Source organism: Ochotona princeps, chromosome 4, assembly GCF_030435755.1.
Source record: "Ochotona princeps isolate mOchPri1 chromosome 4, mOchPri1.hap1, whole genome shotgun sequence".
NCBI classification, from domain to species: Eukaryota; Metazoa; Chordata; class Mammalia; order Lagomorpha; family Ochotonidae; genus Ochotona; species Ochotona princeps.
In genome coordinates this window covers 42,960,214-42,984,647 of record NC_080835.1, presented here as the reverse complement: position 1 = coordinate 42,984,647, position 24,434 = coordinate 42,960,214, and the positions used below count along the sequence as shown (strand labels likewise).

General features: G+C 41.4%; 1 protein-coding gene across 1 annotated transcript in view; it reads left to right on the top strand.

Annotated features, from left to right (window-relative positions):
• SPON1 (spondin 1) overlaps positions 1–24,434 on the top strand; it is a 296,762-nt gene that overhangs the window by 78,684 nt on the left and 193,644 nt on the right. The window contains exon 3 of the mRNA XM_004593761.3: positions 13,050–13,183. Coding sequence (XP_004593818.1) covers positions 13,050–13,183 — 134 coding nt within the window. The remainder of the gene's footprint in view (positions 1–13,049; positions 13,184–24,434) is intronic.

The window sequence follows — 24,434 nt, the reverse complement described above, 5'->3', positions numbered from 1 at the left end:
GGCATTTAGAGTTGCTGAAAGGTAGGAGAGAGGTTCTGATAGGTCCAGAACTTCCTGGAAGAAGCCGGTATTTTCTGAGAAGTAAACAATGTCAGAGGCATTCTTTGAATGTAAGGAAACAACCCCGTCTGTTCAATGCTTAATTACCATCTGCCAAGTGAGGTTGTGGATAAACAAGCCTGTTTACCTGAGGTGGCTTCTGTGGCTTAGAAAGCATTTCTTTGCTTCAGTCCTGGTTCAAGGTTCTTAGTCTTACCTCTTACAGGGATCTTCATCACAATGCAGTTCATCAGGAAACTGCACAGGCATTGGCCACAGATAACACTGGATCAGAATCCAGACCAGATGGTTTCTTTCTCATCTGTAAAATGGTAACCACGATTGCCATCCAGTATTCAATGATGTGAACATGTTAGATACCTGGCACATTGTATCTATGTAGATATTCACTCCCGTTGGCCTTCCCAATGTAATCATCCTGAATCCTTCCCAAAAAGTTAAAAGTTGTAGGGCTGAAAATACCTGCGAAAGTTCTGCAAATTGGATAAAATCACATTCTTTAGAAATTGATCCTCAAATCCACAAAGCTACAGAAGAATGCTCAATAAAATAGGCCTTCAAGAAAATAAGAAACAAAGGTACTAGTTATGTTTGCCAAGCTCTTGAGTGTGCATGATGGTGGGGTGTTCACTTGTCATGGGCTGGCCCAGAGAATGTGGTTATACATGGTGCCAGGCTTAACTAGAGAGAAACTTCTTACCTGACATACAGAAGATGATATTCTTAGGAGTGACAAGAGCATGGACATTGGAGCCAAGTGCCTCTGTGACACTTTGGACAGGTCATTTAAGTATCTGCATCACAGTAGTTCCTTAAGAGTGGGCTTAATCATCATTATTTTTTCATATTTAATAGGAATGGAAAGAAGATATATAGGCCTTCACAAATAGAAGGTGCCCCCAAATGCCATCTATTATTATCATGATAACCACCTAAAACAATAAAATCCAGAGTCACAAATAAGTCAGAGAGTCACGTAATTCCAGGAGCCAAGTCAGATAGTGCAGCCAAGTCATAGAGCCAGGTTCATGCCACCCAACGGGGGAAGCACACCAGGTGTTTCAGTATACCCCCGTTATGTACCACACACAATGCTAAATGCTGAGGAAGCAGTAATTCAAAAAAAGACAGAAATTGATCAGACTTTGTCAGCAGAAAATAGCTACCAGAATAGTTGCATATAAAAGTAAGAAAGGAAATGGCACAATATGACATTAAGTGGAAAACTGGGAACTAAATTCTGTTTAGGATTTCAATCTTGACTGTAGAAGCAATGGAAAGCTATTGAATTGTTCTAAGGAGAGGGGCACGGTTACCTTTTTTTGTTCTTAAAAAGTTACTCTGGCTTGCAGTGTAGATAAAGGCAAGATAGAGTGTCCAAAGACTGGCTAAGATAATTTAGAAGTGGTGTCACTTAGGTTAGGGTCATAGTGGGAATGGTTGTAGAAATTCAAGAGAGGTTTGGAAGGTAAAATCGGCAGTGTTTGGATATAAAGGAAAGAAGTTGAAGAAAGACCCAAGAATTATGTCCAGTGTTTCTGACATGAACAATTGCAATAGGTTAGAGGGAGTGTGGGCAAATTTATTGTGAGCTTTTTGATGTTGATTTGAGATGTTTTTAAGATATCCAAAAGTAGGGCCCAGTGCGATAGTCTAGCAGCTAAAGTCCTCTCCTTGAATGCACCGGGATCCCATATGGGCGCCTATTCTAATCCTGGCAGCCCCACTTTCCCATCCAGCTCCCTGCTTGTGGCCTGGGAAAGCAGTCGAAGTTAGCCCAAAGCTTTGGGACCCTGCACCCACATGGGAGACCCGGAAGAGGCTCCTGACTTTGGATCGGCTCAGCTCTGGCCATTGCAGCTGCTTGGGGAGTGAATCAGTGAACAGAAGATCTTCTCTGTCTTTCCTCCTCCTCTCTGTATATCTGACGTTCCAATAAAAATGAATAAGTCTTTTAAAAAAAAGTCCAAAAGTAATTATAACTAAAAGATGGGATGGAGATGCATGTCTGAAGCTCAGGGCAGTGGCCAGGTCTGGAAGCAAAAGGTTATGAACCATCGCTACAGAGGCAGAATGAAAACCATGAGGCACATAACGAGCCATAGAGAGCACATGACATCAGAGCGGAAGAAGGCCTATGATGTAATCTTGAACAATTTCAAAGTAAAGGCTAAGAGAGCAGGATGGACAGACAGGGAAAATGGAGAAAGAGTGGAAAGGGAAATTCAGGATGGCAGGGGCTGGGCTGGACAGGGGGATGAAGGAGCGAGGGAGCAAAGGATTTCAAAGAGGAGGAGGACTTGCAGGCGTCTGTGGATTGACCATTGCAGAAGCCTTAGCTAGCAATGTGGGTAGCATGTTGTGGCCTGAAAACACATGACTGGGGTGAGGAAGGAAGGGCAGGTGAAGAGAAGCCAGTAATTATAGCCAGTGTGTTCAAGGAATTTGTGATGAGGAGAGAGACGTAATATCATAACTAAAGGGCTATGAAGGTTACGTGAGGGTCTCTTCATTTTTACAATTTTTTAAAAAGAAAATATATTTGAAAGACAAGTAAAACAGAGCGGGGGAGGGGGTGGTTGGGGCGGAAAAGCCTTCTATCTGCCAGCTTACTACCCAAATGGTGACAATTGCCAGATAGCCAGGTCTGGTACAGGCCAAAGCCAGGAGCCAGGAACTCCATCTGGCTTCTCCGACATGGAGGATAGGTGACCAAATACTTGGACCATCTTCTGCTGTTATCCCAGGTGTATTAGTAGGAAGCTGGATTAGAAGCTGAGTAGCCAGGATATAAACCAGCACTTCAGATCACAAACCATAGCTTAGCCCACTGTGCCACAATGCCAGCCCCTCTTCATTTTAAAAATGGAGATATTCAAATGAGCTTAAAAGACTAGCGGGAATGATGCTCTTGGAGCAGAAGTTGAATTTGGAGGAGAAAAAAGGAGTGATTCTTAGGTTCAGAAAGATGGGATGGGACCAGAGCAGAGGTGAAGGAAATGTGAGAACTCCTCTGTCATCACAGAAATGAAGAGAGGAGGTGGGTTGTAGATTGGAAAATGAGGAGCTTCACATCTAACGACTTGTGTTTCTAATGCAAACAAAAAGGCAAAGGACACAATGAGAGTGAAGGGGGACAGTGGAAGCTTGGAGGTCTGAGGAGACTGGAGATTTGAAATCACCATTGCCCAGAGTGGGAAAATACTGAGTTCACTGGATACATCCAGCAATGTAGCAGGGCAAGCTGAAGGCCAGGAGTCATTCATATGGGAGCTAATTAACCTGCTTACAAGGCTTTTTCCAGCAGCTCTGAGATACACAGGGGTGAGTAGTCCATCCAGGATTGGGATTTTATCACACCAGGAAGATAAAGTGACCAAAAGGTAAAGGGATCTTTCAGAATATCTGTATTCTTTATGAAAAAATAATAGTCCGCAAATAGCTAACATGTGTTCTTAAAGAAGAGTAAGGAGGGGTGACTTGGCCTTCCAGATGTTAAAACACAGTGCAGTGTATGGAGGAAGGGACAGAATAGAAAACCCAGAATATCATGAATCTTTGGGAACCTGGTATGTTTATAATAAGGTTACCTTCTTTGGCTGAGGAAGTCTTTCATTGTTTGCCCAAATAATTAACAGCTCTTATTAATGACCTTTTCATCCTTGTTCAGTGACCACTGTATATATGAAAGAGGTAGCAGACAAAAACCTAGGGGGAGGTTGAGAACGCAAATCTAGAAGCAGCTTGTGGGATGGACTTCCAGTTTCCAGTATCTAAGGAGCTGAAAAGTCACGATTCCATCCAGCAAGCAGAAGGTGGAACAAACTGAAAATTCAGCAACTCTTCTCAGATTCTTCAGATAAACAAGGTCACAGGATGCTGCCATTTGAGCGTTTGTTTGTTCTCAAAAATCCCTGTGTTGAAATCTTAATCTCTAAAGTGATGACAGTTGGGCAGAGCCCACATGAGGGGCAGAAGTGGCTTAGAGAGGAGGCAGGGAGGTGATGAGGCGTGTTCTTCCCTTCCACTGTACGAAGATGCAGCTAGAACCAGCTGTTCTTGAGAATCAGACCTCCACACACACCATATCTGCTAATCACAGACTTCCCACATGACATAACTGTGAGAAATAAGATGTGCTGTTCATATGTGTTGCGTCTAATGTATTTGATTCCAGCAGCCTGAATGGACAAAGACACAAGGTGGAATGCGGTCCCCAGCATCTTAGAGCCAGGCAGACAGGTGCAGAGTGTCAGAACTTATCTGAGTAGAAAGCTCCCCAGGGACCATTGTCAGGGTAGGAAAGCCTGAGCTGTAATGGAAGCTCAGGTGCACTCTGGACTACTTACTCAAGGGTTAAAAACCCAAAGGGGAACCAGTGACTGGGCGGCCCCCACCAGTGGTCTCCCAGGTCCTCCCAGTGAGCACTGGAAGGCAAGAGAGAAAGGAAACAATTTTAAACAGCCAAGGAAACTGTTTACCCAGGGCCTAATCTGATGGGGCTTTATAAAGACCTAGCCTTCCTGGAAGAAGGGATGTAACCCTCTCCAGCGGCTTCTAGCCAGCCTGTCCTAGCTGAGAAGCACCGGTCCTGTTCACAGCCCAGGGACACACCCCTCACCAAGACTAAGGCCCAATCACAGGCCTATAGAATGCTTCCTGGTCCCTCACTTCTCACTTCCATGCCATTGAAAGTCACAGCAGATGTTTTCACTCATGTCATGTCTGCTTTTCGGCAGAAAGCACAAAACATAGTAAAGGTGAAAAGAAAAAGCCAGTTTGAAGAGACTTACTAAGTTTCAGAATAGTCAGAGGCGGCAGGAAAGTTGAAATTATCAGACTAGGAATTTTTTTTAAACATTAAAAAAGGGTTTTTTAAGATTTATTTGTTTTTATTGGAAAGGCAGATTGTACAGAGAAGAAGAGATACAGAAAAAGATCTATCTGCTGGTTCACTCCCCCAATGGTTATAACAGCCAGAACTGAAGCAATCTGAAGCCAGGAGCTAGAAGCTTCTTCTGGGTCTCACACACAGGTGCAGGGTCACACGGTTTTGGGCCACTCTGCACTGCTTTCTCAGGCCACAAGCAGCAAGCTAGATTGAAAGTTGAGGAGCCGGGACATGAACCCATATGGGATCACAGCACTTGCAAAGGGAAAATTAACCAACTGAGCCATGATGCTGGGCCCAACCATGATTGCAATGTTATATATACAACATACGGGGGTTTTCAAAAGCATTCATGGAAAAATGTATATTCTGAAAAACTATAATGTATTTCAGGTTTTTTGCCCCCCCCCCCCAATAAATTCATCTTTCAATTCCCTTTTCCATGAAAATTTTGAAATTCCCTTTTAGGAAAATAGCTGGATAATGTAAGGAAAGAGACAGAAACCCATGGAAATTTGATTCTAAGAAAGAATCAAATAGGAATGCTAGTGATCAAAACAACTATAACAGAAATGAAGAATGCCTTTGATAACTTTGTTACTAAACTGTTCCCAAAATGCAAAGCAGAAAGAAAAAGACTGGAGGCTAAAAAAGAATACAATATCTAAAAACCAAGGGACAAGTGTACAAGGTATAAATAGGAATAATGGGAATGCCAGAGGGAAAGAGAGAGAAACAAAAGATGTGTTTAAAGCCATAATGATTGCACATTTTCCCAAAATTAAAGTCAGATACCAAACCACAGATCTAGGAAGCTCAGAGGCTAATAAGCAGAGTAAATGCCCAAAACTAGAGGCGAAAAGCTATAGCTTTAAGTATGCCATATTAAAACTTCAGATCAATGGCAAAGACAAAAATTCTAAAGTAAGCTAGTAGAAAAGAAGTAAGGAGGGAGGCAGGGAGGGAAGAAAAAAGGAAGGAAGGAAGGAAGAATCCTTCAGCTAACATCATACATAGTAACGAGAAACCCACTAAAACCAGGCCTAATGTACTTTCGCACTACTGTTTTATAGAATTATGCCACAAGAAAGTATTCAGGTTGGAAAGGCAGAAATGTCTTTGTTTATAGATGATATCATTAGCTGTGTCAACAGTCTGAAAAAAAAGTCAACCAAGAAGGGAAAAGAAAGAGAGAAATAACCTGGAAATAGTAAGACATGATAGCAAAGCCACTTGGGTAGTGAGCCAGCAGATGGAAGCTCTTTCTGTCTCTCCTTCTCTCTGTAAATCTGACTTTCCAATAAAAATAAATAAAAGACTTTGAAAAAAATCAATAAAGTGTCAGGAGAAAAGTGACTTGTCTTAAGCGAAATTTGTCTAGATACAACCCCAAAACTACAATCCATAAAAAGAAATAAATTGGTCAATTGGGCTTCGTCAAATTGTAAAGCATGTATCTTTTAAATATTGGTTGTTTATTTAATTTGAAAGGCAGAGTCACAGAAAGAAAGACAGACAGATACATCTTTCATCCATTGGTTCATTCCGCAAATGGCTGCTGCCCACAGCTGAGCCAATCCAAAGCCAGGAACCTCTTCTAGTTCTCCCACATGGGTGCTGGGGCTTAAGGACTTCAGCCCTTCTCTGCTGCTTTTCCAGCCATAAGGAGGGAGCTGGATTGAAAGTGGAGCAGCAGGGACATGAATGGGCAACCATATGGAATGTCAGCACTACAGGTGGAGACTTAGCCTACTATGCCAAGGATCAATTTATATAGATATAGATATATAGATATATAGATAGATATAGATATAGATATAGATATATAGATATATAGATATATAACTTATATATATATATAAATTTCATGTACCAGCAGGAAAAAAATTTATATACCAGCAGTAAAAAAAAGTAGAATTTATGATTAGAAACACATTACCATTCATATTGGCAACCCCCCCCCAATGGAAAAACAGGTAGAAATCCAGCAAAACTTTTACAAGATCTATATGAAGAAAATTTCTGCTAAAGATATCACAGAATAACTAAATATATCAAGAGGCATTTTATGTTCCTGAATAGGAAGATTCAATATTGTCATGATATTCATCCTTTCCTTGAGCTATAGGTTCAATACAATCTCAGTCAAACTCTGAGCAGGTTATTTGCTGGACATCTGCAAGCTGATTCTAAAGGTTATATGGAAAAGCAAAAGTCCCAGAATCAGTAATTCAGTGCTGAGAACAGATCTGACAGCCTAAGACCACCTGGTTTCAAGATGTACTGTAAAGCTGCAATTGTGAAGGCACCATGATATTGGTGAAAGAAGAATGAGAGCGGTGAAGCAGAAGCGAGAGCCCAGAAATAGACTGATGTAAATGCAGCTAATTGATCTCTGGTCATGGAAGACAGTAATATAACAGAGCAAAGATAGCGTTGTCAGCAAATGGACATCCACATGGGAAGTAACAATATAGACAGGCCGTCTTCCTCCCTTCACAAAAATTAACTCGTATAGGTCACAGACCTAAAGAAAAGATACAAAGTATAACTCCCAGAAGACAAAGTAGAAGAAACCTAGATTAAATTGGGTGTTGTGATAACTTAGACAAACCACGAAAGCATTATCCTGAAAGAAATAACTGACAAGCTGAGCTTCTTTAGAGAAACCGCTTCATGAAAGACACCATGGAGTGAGAAGACAAGCCACAAAAGGGGGAAACTTTGCAAAAGATTTACTGATAAGCAGCTGTTTTCCAACATATTAAACTCTTAAGACTCAGCAATAGTAAAATGAACATCAACCTTTTTTTTCTCAAAAGGGCAAAAAACTTGAACAGACACGTAAGCATATGAAAATATGTTCAGCATAATATGTCATTAGCGAATTACAAATTCAGGCAAAAATGAAATACCTACTACCCACCTGTTGGATGGCCAGAATCCAGACCCTCGCTAGCAGTGCGGAGGAGGATGTGGACCGACAGAGATGACCAACACTTACAGCTGAGAAGGCACAACTGACAATGGTGCAGCCTCTTCCGAAAACTTTCAGTTTCTTACAAATCTAAGCATGCACTTACTATATGACTGCATGACTTTGTTTCTGAGTATTTACCCAAATGAATTAAAACTTTATACCAGACAAAGCCTGCACATTGATGTTTATAGCAGCTTTATTCATAATTGCTAAAACTTGGAACCGACTAAGATGTCCTTCAGAAGATTACTGGATAAGTAAACTGTGCAATATGCAAACAGTGAAACACTGTTTACTTTTAAAAAAGAAACAACCATTAAGTCATGAAAATACATAGAGGAAACATACATGCACATCACTCTGTCACAGAAGCCAATCTTCAAAAGTTACAGAATATATCATTCTAACACAATGACTTTTTGGGAAAAGGAACTCTGTGGGCAGTCAAAAGATCATGACAGATGGCTGGGAAGGGGAGGTGAACAGGCACAGCACAGTGTATTTTGAAGGCAATAGAAGTGTTTTGTGTGATACTGTGCATGTCACACATCTGATATATCAATGCATATCATGACTCATATGCATATGTATAATGCATATTGCTATACATTTGAAAAAACCCATAGAATATACAGCACCAAGAGTAAAGTCTAATGTAGACTGTGGGCTTTGTAGTGATATGCCATTGTAGATTCACTGAGTAAAGCAAATGTAGCACTCTAGATGGGGATGTTGACAATGAGGGGAGCTGTGCATGTAGGGCTAGAGGATATATGAGAACATTCTACTTTCTGCTCAGTTTTGTTGTGACCCTAAAACTGCTGTGAAACATAGTACCTAACATTTTAAAAGTAGCTTATCCAATGGAAAAATGGAGTCAGATAGCGACTCTATCATATTAAAACTAGACTTCCAGTTAATTAAAGACCTAAATGAGGGAAGCTAAAATCATAAATCTAATGGAAGAAAATATTAGAGAATATCTATATTTCCAATTTTAGGGGGCAAGATCACAAAAATGCAAACCAGGGGAGAGAAATCAATGACTTTGGCTAGATAAAAATGATTTCTGTTAAATGAAGACTTCTCAAGATTTAGCTGTAAGGTGACAGAAAGGAGTAAATATTTGTAAATTATGGGATATTCACATCTAGAAAACCCTTCAAATCATCAAGGGAAAGATAGAAAAATCGTCTTGCAAATATGTGAGCAGGCAGTTTATAGAAAGCAGAACCTGATAAATTTATGCTCATATTTGCTAGCATTAAACTAAAACAGGAAGCTGTTTCTTTCCAACCATTAGGCAGAACTAGTAGAAAATATGGTAGTAACAGGTGGGTCCAAATATGGAGTTAATATATGTGAGCAAACTCCAAACACTGATGCATAGCTAATAGAATAAAAGGTATAGCCATTCTGTCAAACAACCTGGCAGTGCTTTGTGGAACTAATATTTATACCCACAACCCAACAAACCAGCAATCCCAACTCCTTGATTTGTGTTGCTGAGAAAATCTGGTTGCAAGTACAGCAGTGTGAGATTCCTCCTTGCACCAACATTTCTGGAAACAAAGAGCTGAGAGGCTGCTAAGTGCTTTTCACTAAGAGAATGAACAAATAAAATATGTGCAATGAATATAAGGGAATACAAGGTCACATCAGAAACCATAAATTACATTCATATGAAGTGACATTGACATAGCTCAAAAATCATGAAGACGAGTGAGAAAAAATAAAGCCGCAAAACTATTCTAAATAATTTGAAGTAAATATAACATACAGTTCATGGACTATGTAATCAAAACATAAGTTTGTTTTGGTGCTAAAAAAAGTTTGAAATCTGTGCACAGAGGGGGTATTAAGAACTTTGTGTAAAATAAGTATTATGTCCATATTACCAAAAGTAAGATATACAAAAATTCAATGCAGTCCCAATCAAAATCCCAACAACATTTCTCAGAAATACAAAATAAGATACAAAAGTTCATCTGGAGGCATAAGAGACCACAAATAGCCAAAACTATCCTGAAGAATAAAAATCAAGTTGGAGGAATCACAATTCCAGACCTCAAGACATACTACAGAGCAGTGATCATCAAAATAGTCTGGTACTGGTTCAGAAATAAAGAAGATCAATGGAACAGAATAGAAACATCAGACCGGAGCCCACCCACGAACAGCCAACTCATCTTTGACAAGAGAACTGAAAGTAATCTGGAGGGAAAGCCTGGTCTCTTTAACAAAAGCTGTTGGCAGAATTGGATAGCAGCTTGCATAAGTAAGAAGCAAGACCCAACCTCTCACCTTACGCAAAAATCAGCTCTAAATGGATAAAGGACCTAAATCTGCATCCAGAAACCATCAAACCATTAGAGGAAAACAAAGGAAGTGCTCTGGAAGATACAGGCATTGGGAAAGACTTCTTGAGAAAGGCGCCAAAAGCACAGGCAGTCAAAGACAAAATAAACAAATAGACTACATCAAACTAAAAAGCTTCTGTACAGCAAAGGAAACCATCAGCAAAGAAGCAACCAACAAAATGGTAGAAATCCTTTGCACACTACACAACTAATAGAGGAATAATATCAAGGATATACAAAGAGCTTCAGAAAGTCAAGGACAGCAAAAGGAAATGAACAGACATGTTTTAAAAGCACGAATTCAAATGGATAATAGACATACGAAAAAAATGCTCAGGCTCTGTAGGTATAAGGGAGATACAGATGAAAACTACATTGAGGTTCCACCTAACTCCAGTGAGATTGGCTTACATTCAGAAATCCAGTAACAGCTGCTGGCATGGATGGGGCAAGAAAGGCACCCCCCTTCACTGCTGGTGAAACTGTAGGCTGGTACAACCACTGTGGAAGTCAAAATGGATCTGCTCTATGACACAACTATCCCACTGCTGGGAATATATCCAAAGGAAATGAAATCTGTATATGGGAAAGGAATCTGTAATCCTATAGTTACAGCAACACAATCTATACTAGCAAAGATAGACTTTTCAGATGCCCACTGAAAGAGGAATGGATAAAGAAGCTGTGGTATATCTACTCTACAGAATACTCTACTCAACTATTAAAATGAATGAAATTCTACAATTTGCGATCAAATGGTTTCAACTAGACACCACTATGTCCAGTGAAATAAGCCAATCCCCAAAGGACAAATGTCATATATTTTCTCTGATATAAGGCAACCTTCATGTAAAATATAAGATCAATAAACAAATAAACATGCATGCATATATAATCATCTAGAGGTATTATATAATATAGACTATCGTATCAAGATGTGAAGATACAGTGCAATATGCATCTCTACTTTAAGATCAATGATACACTCCCAATGAAACTGTTAAATAGATCTTGACAATAGGATGCTGGACTCTCTGCCATTGTCCTTACCTACAATGTCAGGATACACTTAAATAGCAGAATGATGGACTTGTGAATGTTTTTAAAGGACTATACTATTGTAATAATATAGGGGAAATCAGGAAGAGAGGGACTTGGGGAGGAGGGGTGGGGGAAATCCCTGAGCCTATGGAACTGTATCATTTTTTAAAAATTTAAAAAGAGGATTATGGAAAAAGTATACATGATTTAAAAACATTTTGGTACTAAAACTTACATTTTTATTCCATTTTCCATGAAGTTTCTGAAGTAGCTACACACACACACACACACACACACTCACAAGGACATACATTAAATATGTAAGAGAGCTGCTAAATACAGGTAAGGTTAAATAGAACAAAGCCTCTATAGAAACAAATAAAATGTAGTCAATATTGCCCTAACCTGACTTAGTGATGAAATTATAGGATGAATGAAGTAAGATTTTGACTTAATTCTTTTTGTCTGCTATCCTATAAAGGAGATGATTTTTTAAAAGTAGGATAAATACAGTATCAATATAATGACTATTTTTGAATATTAATTGAATAGCTCAAATAGAGCACTTAGCTTAGTGCCCAGCATAAACCAAAGACAATACAATAAATTTTATCAGTGGTGCTAACACTACTCATGACAGAATTACTATCAATTGGAGTTAGCACTTTAAAGCAGTTGAATTTAGGTGATTCCCCTTCAAAAGGTACTTTGGTTCTAACATATCCCTTCTAAGGGATAGGCAAGTACCACAGTAGACTCCAAATAAGTAGACTAGGAGAGAGCTGAACCTGCCTTGTGAAATGGAAGAGGCATCATCATTTTATTTATAGTGTTTTAGGAAACCGTGGTGGTTAGTTTGGAAAAATATTGGTTAGTGAATAGGAATGTAACATCCAAATGAATAAAAGAGACACTATGCTATTAAAAAGTGCTACAAAATGAGAAGGCTTCAGGTACTTTGTTATACTTCTTCCGAAGCGGTTTAGCACTTTAATTTATGATAATGTAGCTGATTGACACAGCCTAGCTATAGAACATTTGCTTTGGGTTATGCCTCCCCCTCCTTCCTCCTCCTGTCCAGACTGTTGTAGTGCAGTGAGATCATCACCTAGTTAGTGGCTGGTTCCTCAGGGCTGACACAGTGTCTGGGGCCAGAGAGCATAGATGTGCTCACTCCACATCCCCCATTATGTTAACCACTGACTGGGGCTCTGCTAGACACAGTTAGGACCTGAGAATATAAAGCTGCTAACAAACAAAATGATGAGTTTAAAATGAAGGAAGTGTCAATCTGGAAACTCAGGGACCCTTCCCGGGTGGCATTGCATTTTTTTAAAAGAATTTTTAAAAAAGGTTTCTTTATTTTTATTGGAAAGCCAGGAAATACAGAGAGGAGGAGAGACAGAGAGAAGAATCTTCTGTCCGATGGTTCACTCCCCAAGCAGCTGTAATGGCTGGAGCTGAGACAATTCGAAGCCAGGAGCCAGGAGCTCTTCCAGGTCTCCCACGCGGGAGCAGGATCCCAAGGCTTTGGGCTGTCCTCTACTGCTTTCCCAGGCCATAAGCAGGGAGCTGGATGGCAAGCGGGGCCGCTGGGATTAGAACTGGCGTCCATAAGGGATCCTGGTGCGTGCAAGGCAAGGACTCTAACCACTACGCTATCACGCCAGGCCTGGCATTGCATTGTAATGTGTTGTTTTTCCACTCTTTTCCATAGATCATAGATGAAGAAGAAACCCAGTTTATGAGTAACTGCCCCGTCGCCGTCACTGAAAGCACTCCACGGAGGAGGACGCGGATCCAGGTGTTCTGGATAGCGCCTCCCGCAGGAACCGGCTGTGTGATTCTCAAGTAAGTGCACGTGGCCAACTGACACCCCTGCCCTGAGCTGATCAAAGACCTCATGATGCACCTGCAGTAAGAAAAGTGACTTTACTGGGGCTTGACCAGGCTGCATCATCTCTCCTTTCTCTGCTCCCTTGACTCTAAGATGGCATAGGGCTATCACAGGTCAGGTGCTACATGAAATGATTCCATGGGATGGGATAAGTCTCATAGCCCCTCTTCTGTCTTTAATTAGAGAGATGATGATGCTAGAGAGCTTGCTAAGAAAACCCAGGTGAAGATAACCCGATTCCTTCCACCTGCAACTTCGCATGTGTTCTTAGGATCCCCAATTCCCAGCATGCTTAGGCTGACTTAAAAGTAACTTCCTTTGGCCACGACCCTGGGCTGTGCTTGGAGATATTTTCTTCCCTGCCGTCTGGTCCACGTCCTCTCCAGTTTCCTGGTCTCAGGGGGTGTTGGAAGCTGATAAGAGGTATTTACCACCCGAAATATTTTTCTCTGGAAAGTAGCGTGGTGTCAAATGTACATTTCCAAATTCGTTTGACGGAATAGTGTTCTCTGAGCAGGAGAACAGTTTGTGTGGTTGGAGAAGTTTGTAAAATGCTGTACTGTTTCCTTTCTTGCAGAGTTATAACACACATTGGCATACTGAAGGTTTTGCAAATTTATACTAAAGAGAAAACTGTTTAACTTAGTTTCATCCAGAATGTTCCAGACTTAAAAAGTTCTGGTGGTTTTGTGTGTGTGTGTGTGTGTGTGTGCGCGCGCGTGCGCTTTTGTTTAGCTTTTTGAGACATCCATTAATGTTTACTGAGGAACCTGGTCTATTTTGGATGTAAGTAAAGGCCTGTTTGCAACTGGTTTGAGGATTTTAGGATTTCAGCTACGCGTGAACGCATAGTCGTGGGTAGCCGGCCAGGGCTCCAAGGATCCTAGAAGTCATTTCTCAATGGAGGTAGAGGCTATCAAGTTCCCTGCCATTTTCTTCCTTTTTAAATCCTTTATTGTGCCTTGCTCACTTGTCAAATATGGACATTTCAGCAGAGTTACCACCCTGGTTAGCTGAAGCCCACCTTTCAGGAGATATTAATAAGGAAACTTCCAACCGAGGCCTCCAGGCCCTGCAGTTTCTGTGCGTCAGCTGAGCCTGGCTCATGGCTGCATCTGCCCATTGTCCAGACCACCTTGTCTTTGTCTGGCTTGGCTTTGCTGCCATCTCTGTAGGCATCACTTGGCTTTCCTTGATAAGCTCCCTGGTATTAATCTACATTGGTGATTTAAACAAAGAAAAAAATTCAGCTGTGAAATCTTTGAATTGAAATTTTTGCCGTAAACGGGAGTTGGGAACATGGCTCTAGGACCCAGGGGAGATGTGGGAGAGGGCTTGTGGAAGTGAAAAGCGGTAGAATGAGAACAGAGGTTTTGTGGAGCCTGGGGAGTCGGTGGCCCTCACCAGCGTACGGCTGAGCCTTCAGGCCCAGCAGAGGAGTGGGGAAGCCGAGTGGTGAATAAAGGGCCACTTCAGCTCCAGCTGCAGGTTGGCGTGGGAAGTTGGAGATGGTTAATGACGAGCAGGGTGACAGGTGTGATTCGTTTGAAGGGCATATATGGCTTTCTTTGGCCCTGAAATGAAAGCTGGAGATTCAGGGAGACGGACACACACACACACACACACACACACACACACACGGAGAGAGAGAGTGTGTGTGTGTTCTGTCCTGTTAACAAGGTGTGGGTGTCCTCTGGCTGTCTCTTGGACTCTCAGCCTGGAGCTTAACTTCTAATCATGGGAGTCACATCACTCCAAAGACAGTTGGACGATATCAGATCTCTGTGAGGAGGGTTCTGGCTCTACCTGCCGGTATCTCTCTGGCCCAGATCTCTGCTTTTCTTTGGTTTATTATTCTCACAAGCCAGAAGCATTTGATCTTCCTGGTGGCAGCCAGAAAGGCATCGCTTGCTTACCCACTAACAATCAACATGTGTGAACATGTGTTTAACCATTAACAATTAACATATGCAGCTTGTTCACTCATTCCTTCAACAAGGGCAGTTGAGCTTCTATTTGCCCAGACCTACAGACAACCAAGGTTCTCGCAGGTCAAATGGAGGAGAGAAGTGAGCCACACTCCGTGTACCAGGAACCAGGCTGCCCATCCACACGGCTTTGTCCAAGCTGACCTTTAGGGAGAATGAGCTGCACTCCACAGAGGACAAACGCCCCCGGGAACGAGACAGATTTCTTGAAGCCACACATCCATTTTTATTCTGTGTTCTTTTATTTTTCTAAAGCAATTATGTACAAACTACAACTGTTTGAGAAGCATTTCATAGATAAGAAAAATACACTCAAATTTCATAAAAACGAGTGTTGGGGCACATTACATGATGCACTGCTTTGGCAGGCCTGTGTGCTCTATCAAAGCTGGGGAATCACATGCCAGGTAACTCCAGACTTGTGATCTAGCCTCCTGCTAATGCTCCTTAGAAGTGCAGCCGGTGATGGCCCAAGTGCTTGCATTCCTGCCACCCATAGTGGAGACCCAGATAGTTGCTGGCTTCAGTCTGGTCAAGTCCTAGCTGTTGTGGGTATTTGGGGAGGTAACCAGTACATGGAAGATCTTTCCCCCTACTCTGTCACCCCACCTTTTAAATAGTTCTTTAAAGTTTAAACAATAAACAGGTAGTGAGATACAGAAAAATATAGAACACAATAACAGTGAAAAGTTCTGACATCTCTAATAAATCCTACAGCTGTCCACCTAAGGGCAGCAGTAGATATTTGGGCGCTACACTTGAGGCTTTTCACTATGCATTTGTGTTCATAAGGACAAACCTAAGAGCATACAGTTTTATTCTTCCGGGAATTTAAGTTTGCACCTTTGGTGTTTATGTCATATCTCAAACTTAAATGGTTTTCATTAAACAACGCATATTAAAGCCATGTCAAAGTCAGTACATGTCAGTATATCCAGCTCTTTTTTTAAGGTTTTAACTTTTTTTAGTTTATTTTTATTGTAAGTCAGATATACATAGAAGAGGAGATACATTGAGGATGATCTCCCATCCATTGATTCACTCCCCACGTGGCCACAATGGCAGAGCTGAGCCAATCCAAGGCCAAAGCCAGGAGCTTCTTCCCAGTTTCCCACGTGGGTGCAGGGTCCCAAGGCTTTGGGCCATCCTTGACTGCTTTCCCAGACCATAAGCAGGGAGCTGGATGGGAAGTGGGGTCACTGGGATTAGAACTGTTGCCCATATGGGATCCCAGCACATGCAAGGCGAGGACTTTAGCCATTAGGCTACTGTGCCAGGCCCAACCCACTCTTTTCTTTTTAATAAAATGATTGCATGTTCTCTGAAATATGACTTAACTATTAGTTGATAGACATTTACATTATTTCCAATTTTTATAAATAATGCTGTGATTATTTCACTTGTACTTGTCTTTGAACAATTATAAATCCATAGTGGATGTCAAGAAATGAGATCATAAGAGCTGCACATTTAGTTTTCCTACTCAACAGTGCTTGATGTTATCCGTCTTTAAGAATCTGACAGTGTGGCAGGTAAAAATGATATCTTCTATTCATTCTCCTCTTAACAGTCTGAAAACTATGAAGCAGTATAAAAATGTTCCATTCACAGTATATGGTACATTCATAATCTTGTTTCTCCAATGCGTCTTTAAAATTGATTTAAAATATTTAATTTTATCTTTAAAAATTGGCTTTTTAAGAATTTTATATAAGATAAATTTCATGTATTTCAGATACACATTCAATAATTTACTGCTTCCTTTCAATGTGTTTTGCTTTTACGTGTAAATACAAAACTATTTTCATAAAAAATGTATCCCTGAAACTGATTTTTAAAATGTCTCAACCATAACATTTTATCATAAATTTCAAATATTACCCTTTACCATTTTTTGAAGACAAAATAGAGAGAGCAAGAGCGAGCTGCATCCACTGGTTTGTTTCCCCAGTGCCCACAATGACCAGGCTGAGCTAGGTCAAAATGGGGAGACAGGAACATTCTCCGTATTTCCTGTGTAAGGAACTCAATTACTTGAATCATCATGGCTGCCTCATGGAGTTCACATTAGCAGGAAGTTGAATCATTGAACCCAACAATTGAACCTAGGTGTTTCAATGCGGAATGCTAAGTGAAATGCCTGCTCTTCTACCTTTATTTAAAATTTGCTTATGGATGTCTGATCATACAAAAATTTAAAATCTTGATTCAAGCAAATACATCCATTTTTCTCTTATGAATTTCTATTTGTGTTTCCATTCAAAACTAGTTTTCCTAAACCTAATGCTTTTATATATATAATTTTTCTGTATTTTTAATGTTTTCTGTATTTTCAGATAAATTTAGATCTATAATTTTCCTGAGATCTAATTTTCTAGATGGTAACATATCAGAAAGCTTTAACAAAAAATAAATGGCATGCTCAAAAAAAGGTACCAATGGAAACCTCAATCAGGTGATCCATTTGCAGTGCAGTGAGCAAGAGAAACCATGTGTTTCTCAGACCTGAGGTAGCAAGTTGAGGGGGTGGAGAGGATGTGGTGGCAGGGACCACCATCTTGCAGAAACTGAGAGCTTTGTTTAAGCAAACCATTTGGTCTAAGAACCTGGGCGCAAAGTCCCAGCTGTATTCTTTCTGATTCCCTGAGAGTTCTCGCCTTGGACTTGACTCTTAACTACAAGGACAGTGAAGCACACTGATGTAATCTTTACCAGATGACCCACTCAAACACCCGAGTGTCTGGAAGAGGAAACCAAAGATACTCAAAATGATGGGAAATCAAAATCTACCTGATCATTTTCTAAATAGAGAATGAATTCTCTCCCATGCATTTACCAAATAGTTTATTTCTCCCCATAGAGTTGAAATGCTACTTCATCAGACTTTTCTGTAGTTTTCATTGATCTTTTTATGTATTTCTCCATGAAACTTACACCATTTTATAGCACAATTTTGTGTTTTGATAGTGTCTAGTCAACACACATTGATCTCACGTTCAAAATGTTCATAATCATTCAAGCAGATTTATAATTCCAGTTGAATTATAGAATAGGTCTGTGTGTTAGGTGAAAATTTAGACTGGGATTTTAAATGGCATGACATTAAATTAATATTTTAATATGAGAAAGTCAGCTTCTTTATATGTTTCCCAGTCATAAAATGAAACACTCCCTAGTTATTCAAAACTTTTGTCTTTTCTAAAAGTTTTGATTTTTCTTCATTTACCATGCATGTTTGTTTCAGGCCTTTTTCGTTTGGGGTTGTTTTTCTCTACATGCGTTTTTCATGTTATACTTTGTAATCATAGATTGATTAGGAAAGATGTTGATTTTTATACTTGAACTTCAACTCTGGATACTGCTCAACTCTCATGGTATTATGACTTATTTCATAAGGAACTGTCTATAAATAGTTAACAATGTGCCAGTTTCATGTTTTATCTAGTATCTCTAGCACAATATTAGATGGTTTTGTGCTTATTTTGGCTTTGTTCTTATTCCTGATTTTAGTGAGAGTGCTATTTCACTTTTAAGTACAGTATGTAATCATAAGATTCACATCAATGCTTTCAGTCAAGTTGAAGAAAACCCCTTATCTAACTGGGAAAGGTTCTTTCTCATGTTGAGATAATGCTTGAAGAACAAACCAGTTAACCAACTGGAGTTCCATGTGTACCTATCATGTGCCCAGAGTTTACCAGACAATGAGAAAGGCTTGAGGTATAAATAATGATCCTGACTCAATCATTTCATTCTAGTTGTAAATAAAATATGTAAATAAGAATAAACTTGTAACAGACATGGATGGGAGGCAAGTTAAACATGGTTGGAATTCAGAGGCAACGAATGAGGAATGGGATCACCGGTTTCTTAGAAAGGTTAGCATCTGTAACTTGAAGGCAGTGGTTGGATTTGGGCATATGCATGGAATGGAAGAGGTTATTCCAGGTGAAGTGTGGGCAGAGTGAAAATTGAAGTGAGGGCTTGGAGGTGAGAGAAATGTGACAGTCCTGAGAGATGTTAAACAGACTTACTGAGATTAGAAAGCCCTTGGGAGCCAAAGTGCATTGCTAAATCAGGGAGGTCCTCCAATATCATCACGAAGAGGTTGCATTTACTTCAAGAGACGTAAGGAAGCCATTAGTGGTTATTATACAATGGATTAGCACACTGGGAGGAAGGCTTGACAAAAAACTCATAAGGACATCTAAATCTGGCAGCAAAGTTCAGGGCAGATAAAAAGATCCTGGTTACGGTGCCCAAAGCTGCAGCAGGAGATTTGTGTGACAGTGTTTGGGGAACATACCTGGTTAGAATCAGCTGCTGTGTGCAGAAGACAGTCCTGAAACCTGCTTGGTTGGTTGCATTCTTTGCCCAGAAGGAAGGGAAGCACACAGTAATTACAACTTTCCTTTTGGCACAAACCTGACCCTCTTTCCATGTTCCATTTGGATGCAGAGATTTGAACATTTCTAAATTACAGGCTTCCCAGGCAGCTCTTCTTATAACCTCCTCCCTACAATGAATGGCCCAGCACTTATGGTTTCCATGGCCTGCACAGTGCTGCAAGAACGATGCAAACTAGTGCAGCAAAAGAGGCACTGATTAAAAGAAAAAAGCCCTGCTAGCACAAGAGATGTTTACAAATCCCACCAGAAAGAAGTTTGTTCCCATGAGGCTGATAAAAGTTTTTTTCTGCTAATGTGATCTCCACTATTATCTTTGGGGAGGTTTCTAGCACCCAATTGTCCTTCCCGGAAGGGTTTGAAATGTGGCTTAACCTTCTGCAGATAGTCACTTGGTGAACAATTATGGAAATTTAAACTAATGAAACAATGATTGGCTACATACAATACTTACAATCAAGAGCCAAGTACAGTCTGGGGTGCTTTATAAATACTTATTTCATCCTTGGAGGAGATACTAAGGAGGAAGCTGAGGCACACAGAACTTAAATAATTTGTCCACCATAACAACTGGCATGCTAATCAGTTTTCATTAGTATAGCAAAATACGCAAGGCCGACTCACTTTGTAGAGGAAACAGATTCATTTTGGCTCATGGCTTAAGAGGCTCAAAGTTGAGGGGCATCATGTGGTGCTGACAGGGACCCCAGGCAACACAGAGCATGGCCAGAGATGGGGAACAGGCATGTGAGTGTTTCCATTTGATTTCTCAAAGTCACAAGAGCCCAGGCATGTGAACTCCACTCTAATGATTGAGCTAATCCCAACTCCTCTCCCAGAGTCTCACCTCTGAGTACTGTGATGGGATTAGGTTTCCACTCTCTTCATCAGCATGGGGATGAAATTTCAGCATGAGTTCAGGGTGACAAACCACGGCAGCTGGGACTCCAACAGAAGTGCCTAGCTCTTGAACCTGCGACCGTCTCGGACTGGTGCTGCAGGGTCAGGATGAACTCAGACTTCTTCCTCTCCCCCAGCTTCAGGGACCAGAACTAGGCCACGTGGCTTGTCAAGTCCCCTCCTCCATCCCTTGCAGATATTGCCTTATTCATCAATGCTTCTCGCCTTACTGCTGCAGGCCACGCATCACTGGTCACCTGAGCAGCTCCTTGCCCCTTAATCCTTCTCCACTCTTCTAAGAGACTTGCTGTCCTTGTCTGTGGCTAAGTCACACTGCTTGCCTAACACACTTCAATAGGGCTCCCACCACCTTAAGATGAAATCCAGTGCCCAGTCAGTGTGTAAATCCCCACATGTCCTTTAGCACAGTCCCTGACCAACTTCCGCTGAATGCCCCCATAACTTTATTCCCCAGCTTTCCTAGTTGCTTTTTCTGTGTGTGGGCACTTGGGGCTCAAAGGCTGTCTTTGAAATTGTCGCAGTGTAAGGGTGATTCCTAACAACACACATCAGGTTCTTTACTTGCAATCCTGAAACTCAAAAATGTCTCAGAACTCATTTATACATAGATATCTTCCCTGAATGAACTTGAAAGTACTTCATCTTCTCATGTAACTATGAGTGAGTTCGACTGAGATGTCATTCCAGGTCCTGTTAGGGGTGTTTCACAGTATGTGGAATGTGTGCTATATTAACTTTCTGAATTCTGAAAACATCCTGAATTCTGAAACACAGCTGGCCTTCAGGGTAGCCAACGAGGGAGTTGAGCCCTGTTGCAACACTGGGTGAGAAATCAGACAGTGAAAGCATTGCACAGGCTGGAGAGAGAAGAAGCAGCAACTCTCTGGCCACATTGGATTTTCCATAAACACTTTTAAAAAGGCAATTCCCGTTTTGCCTGTCAAAGAGCCTGCTTCCAACTGCAGCAGCTACAGTGTCTGAGAGCTCATCACTGCTCCCTGTTGCCAAACTGGAAAGTCAGAAATCTCTTAGCGTGCTGCTCAAGGCTCTACATGGCTTGGTGCAGCTATCCTTACACCCTCATTACAGGAACTTCTCCCCACACTGATCCATGAGCTGCAAGAGGGTGGGTGTCCCTTTCACTTCTCTGTGGCCAGCATACCACAGCCCATTGTCTGTTTGTTCCAATATTTGTTTCTATTAAGGGTACAGATTTCAAGAGATGGAGTGATAGAAAGATCTTTCATATACTGGTCCACTCCCCAAGTAGCCACAATGGCCAGAGTTGAGCCAGGAGCTCTTTCAGGTCCCAAGAATGCAGGGTCCCAAAACTCAGGTCATCCTAAGGTGCTTTCCCAGGCCACAAGCGCGGAGCTGGATGGAAAGTGAAGCAGCCGAGACACAAACTGGCACCCATATGGATCCCAGCACTTACAAGGTGAGAATTTAGTGATTGAGACATCATATCAGGCCCCAGAGCCCATTTTTTATAAACTTTTTTTGAGAAACCTCCACATTATTATTTAAGGCTGCTTTTGCAATTTAGTAGTGTAATTACAAAGCTATGACAGACTCTAAACATTCAAATCCTAGAATATTTCTCATCTGATGCCTGGTAGAAAAAGTTTACTGATCCCTGCCCTGCTACAGAGGACTGGAAACTCACTACTTGTTGCTTCTAAGTCTGAGTTCTCCTACATTCCAGGTAAGACAAATGGTTCTGAACTCTTTATTTGGGAAGTGATCCCAGGGAGCAGGAGTGAGGGATGGGCATGACATGATTCAATATTATTGAGTTGACTGTCACTGAAGGCCTCAGCGCTTGATCCCAATGGGGTCTATGGGGAAGCATTATGATATAAGTCAGAAAACTGGACCCAAAGTGAAGGGTGTGGGAACCACTCGCCATTGGCTCTGTCTTCCATTAATCAAGGGCAGCTTATAAGCATCAGCTCCCTGCACACACACGAGTGTTGTACAGACTCTAGACATTTGTCACAGCATCACAAGTTCTGGGACGAGAGACGAGAGACACAAAATATCGTCTCAGGATGGTAGGACAGAGCTGACTAAAGCCTGCATGGAGCTTGTCATTACCATAGCGGTTGGAATCCATAGTTGAACTGGAAGGACACGAAGAGCTGCGTAGGGTTATCTGCCATGGTGTCAGTGTTTTTGTGCCGCCGCCTGCTCCACTTCATCTGTTGAAACTTAATGCTCAGGGTGGTAGTGTTAGGAGTTGAGGCCATTGGGGTAATTGAGTTCTATTTAGGCTATATTCTGTCATGTTAGGATTAGTGCCCTCGTGCAGACAGCTTGCTGCCCTTAACTTGGGAGGATTTGCAATGAGAGCATAGATGAGAAGCGTGCCCTTACTAGACATTGAGTCTGTCAGTAGCTTGTTCTCAGTCCCCAGAACTGAACAATTACTTTCAATTGTTCTAAGTCACACAGTTGATGCTATTTTGTTATGGCAACCAAACCAGACTAAGACAGTGCCCAACACATGCATTCATTGAACAATGCTGTTATTGGAAGCACTATCTTTATGTTTTAAAAACTTTTAATTTTACTTGAAAAGCTGAGAGACAACAAAGATTTTCCAACCACCAATTCCTTCTCAAATGCCACAACAACTGGGGTCAGTCCAAAGCCAGAAGTCTGAAGTCGGTCTGGGTCTTCCAAGCAAGTAACAGGAGTCCAACTACCTGTTATGTCCCAGAGTAGGCATCATCAGGACGCTAGAATCAGACACAGAGCCAGGCCTGCAACTCAGGCACTCATCTATAGGATGTGCATGTGCCAAGCAGTGTCGACTGCTATGCCAAATGCTAACATGATTTTTTCTTAATCCTCATAAAAGCCTTTGGCTATACCATTCCCATCTTATTGATGAGGAAACTGAGGTTTTGTGAACTCGTAATCATTGTAACAAAGGAACTAAGTAATGAGCTAAAATTAAAACTCACTTCCACCTGACTCCAAGACCCATGTTAATATACCAATGCTAAACTACAGTGGATGACTCTGACTGCCTCAGTTGAACTGAGTGGAGCAGGACCGAAACCTTCCTGTTAACCCGGGGATCAGAGGCTACCTATGGGAGAGATGTTAGTTCTCCAAGTAAGGAAACTAAATGTCATTTAGGAAATGGAAAATAAGCCCAGGGAGCTGGCAAGAGAAAGGCTTGTTAGTGGGAAGAAAGGGTGAGTATTAAGGGGGAATTAGCTGGCATTTATAATGCTTACAACTTCATAGGGCTCACCAACTCTTTTTATCTTCAAAGAAAATAACATAGAGAAACCACAGGCAATGACTATGTGTGTGATTTAGAGGAAAATGGCAAGTTTCGGAGGATCTGATGTGGCTGGAGCAAAGCTCACCCTACAATTTTTCTGGCATTAGATAACGAGTAGAACCACAGGCTCCTTTGTTGTAAATCAGGGTGGCTTCACTGTACCCAGGCGGGGACATTAGCCATGCTACCAAGGAGGAAACAAGGACTGCCCAGGAAAGGGTTGGGAATCCCAAACGCTGAAGTGGCTAGTTCTTGGGAAAGTAGCTGGAAAGACCAGTGTAGCTAATGGGCAACATATGTTTGGTCGAGGACACCTCAGACACCCCAGCAACTGCACTATCCAGCACGTGGAATCCAGATGACATATCTAGGAGACCAGCTGTGGTGCAGTAATCCCAGACACAGGATTCAGCCTCCAGAGAAGGAAACTGGCAAGAATGACACTGGAAGTGTGGGCTGCAGGGACGCAGACCCTAGACAGCTCCAGGCACAGCAGCAACTGGAGCTCATGTGGGAACATAAAGCTCATGTGGGCTGTGCTAGCGTCATGGGCACCTTCATGGCCTGTCACAGTTGTGCAGCAGGTTTCAGA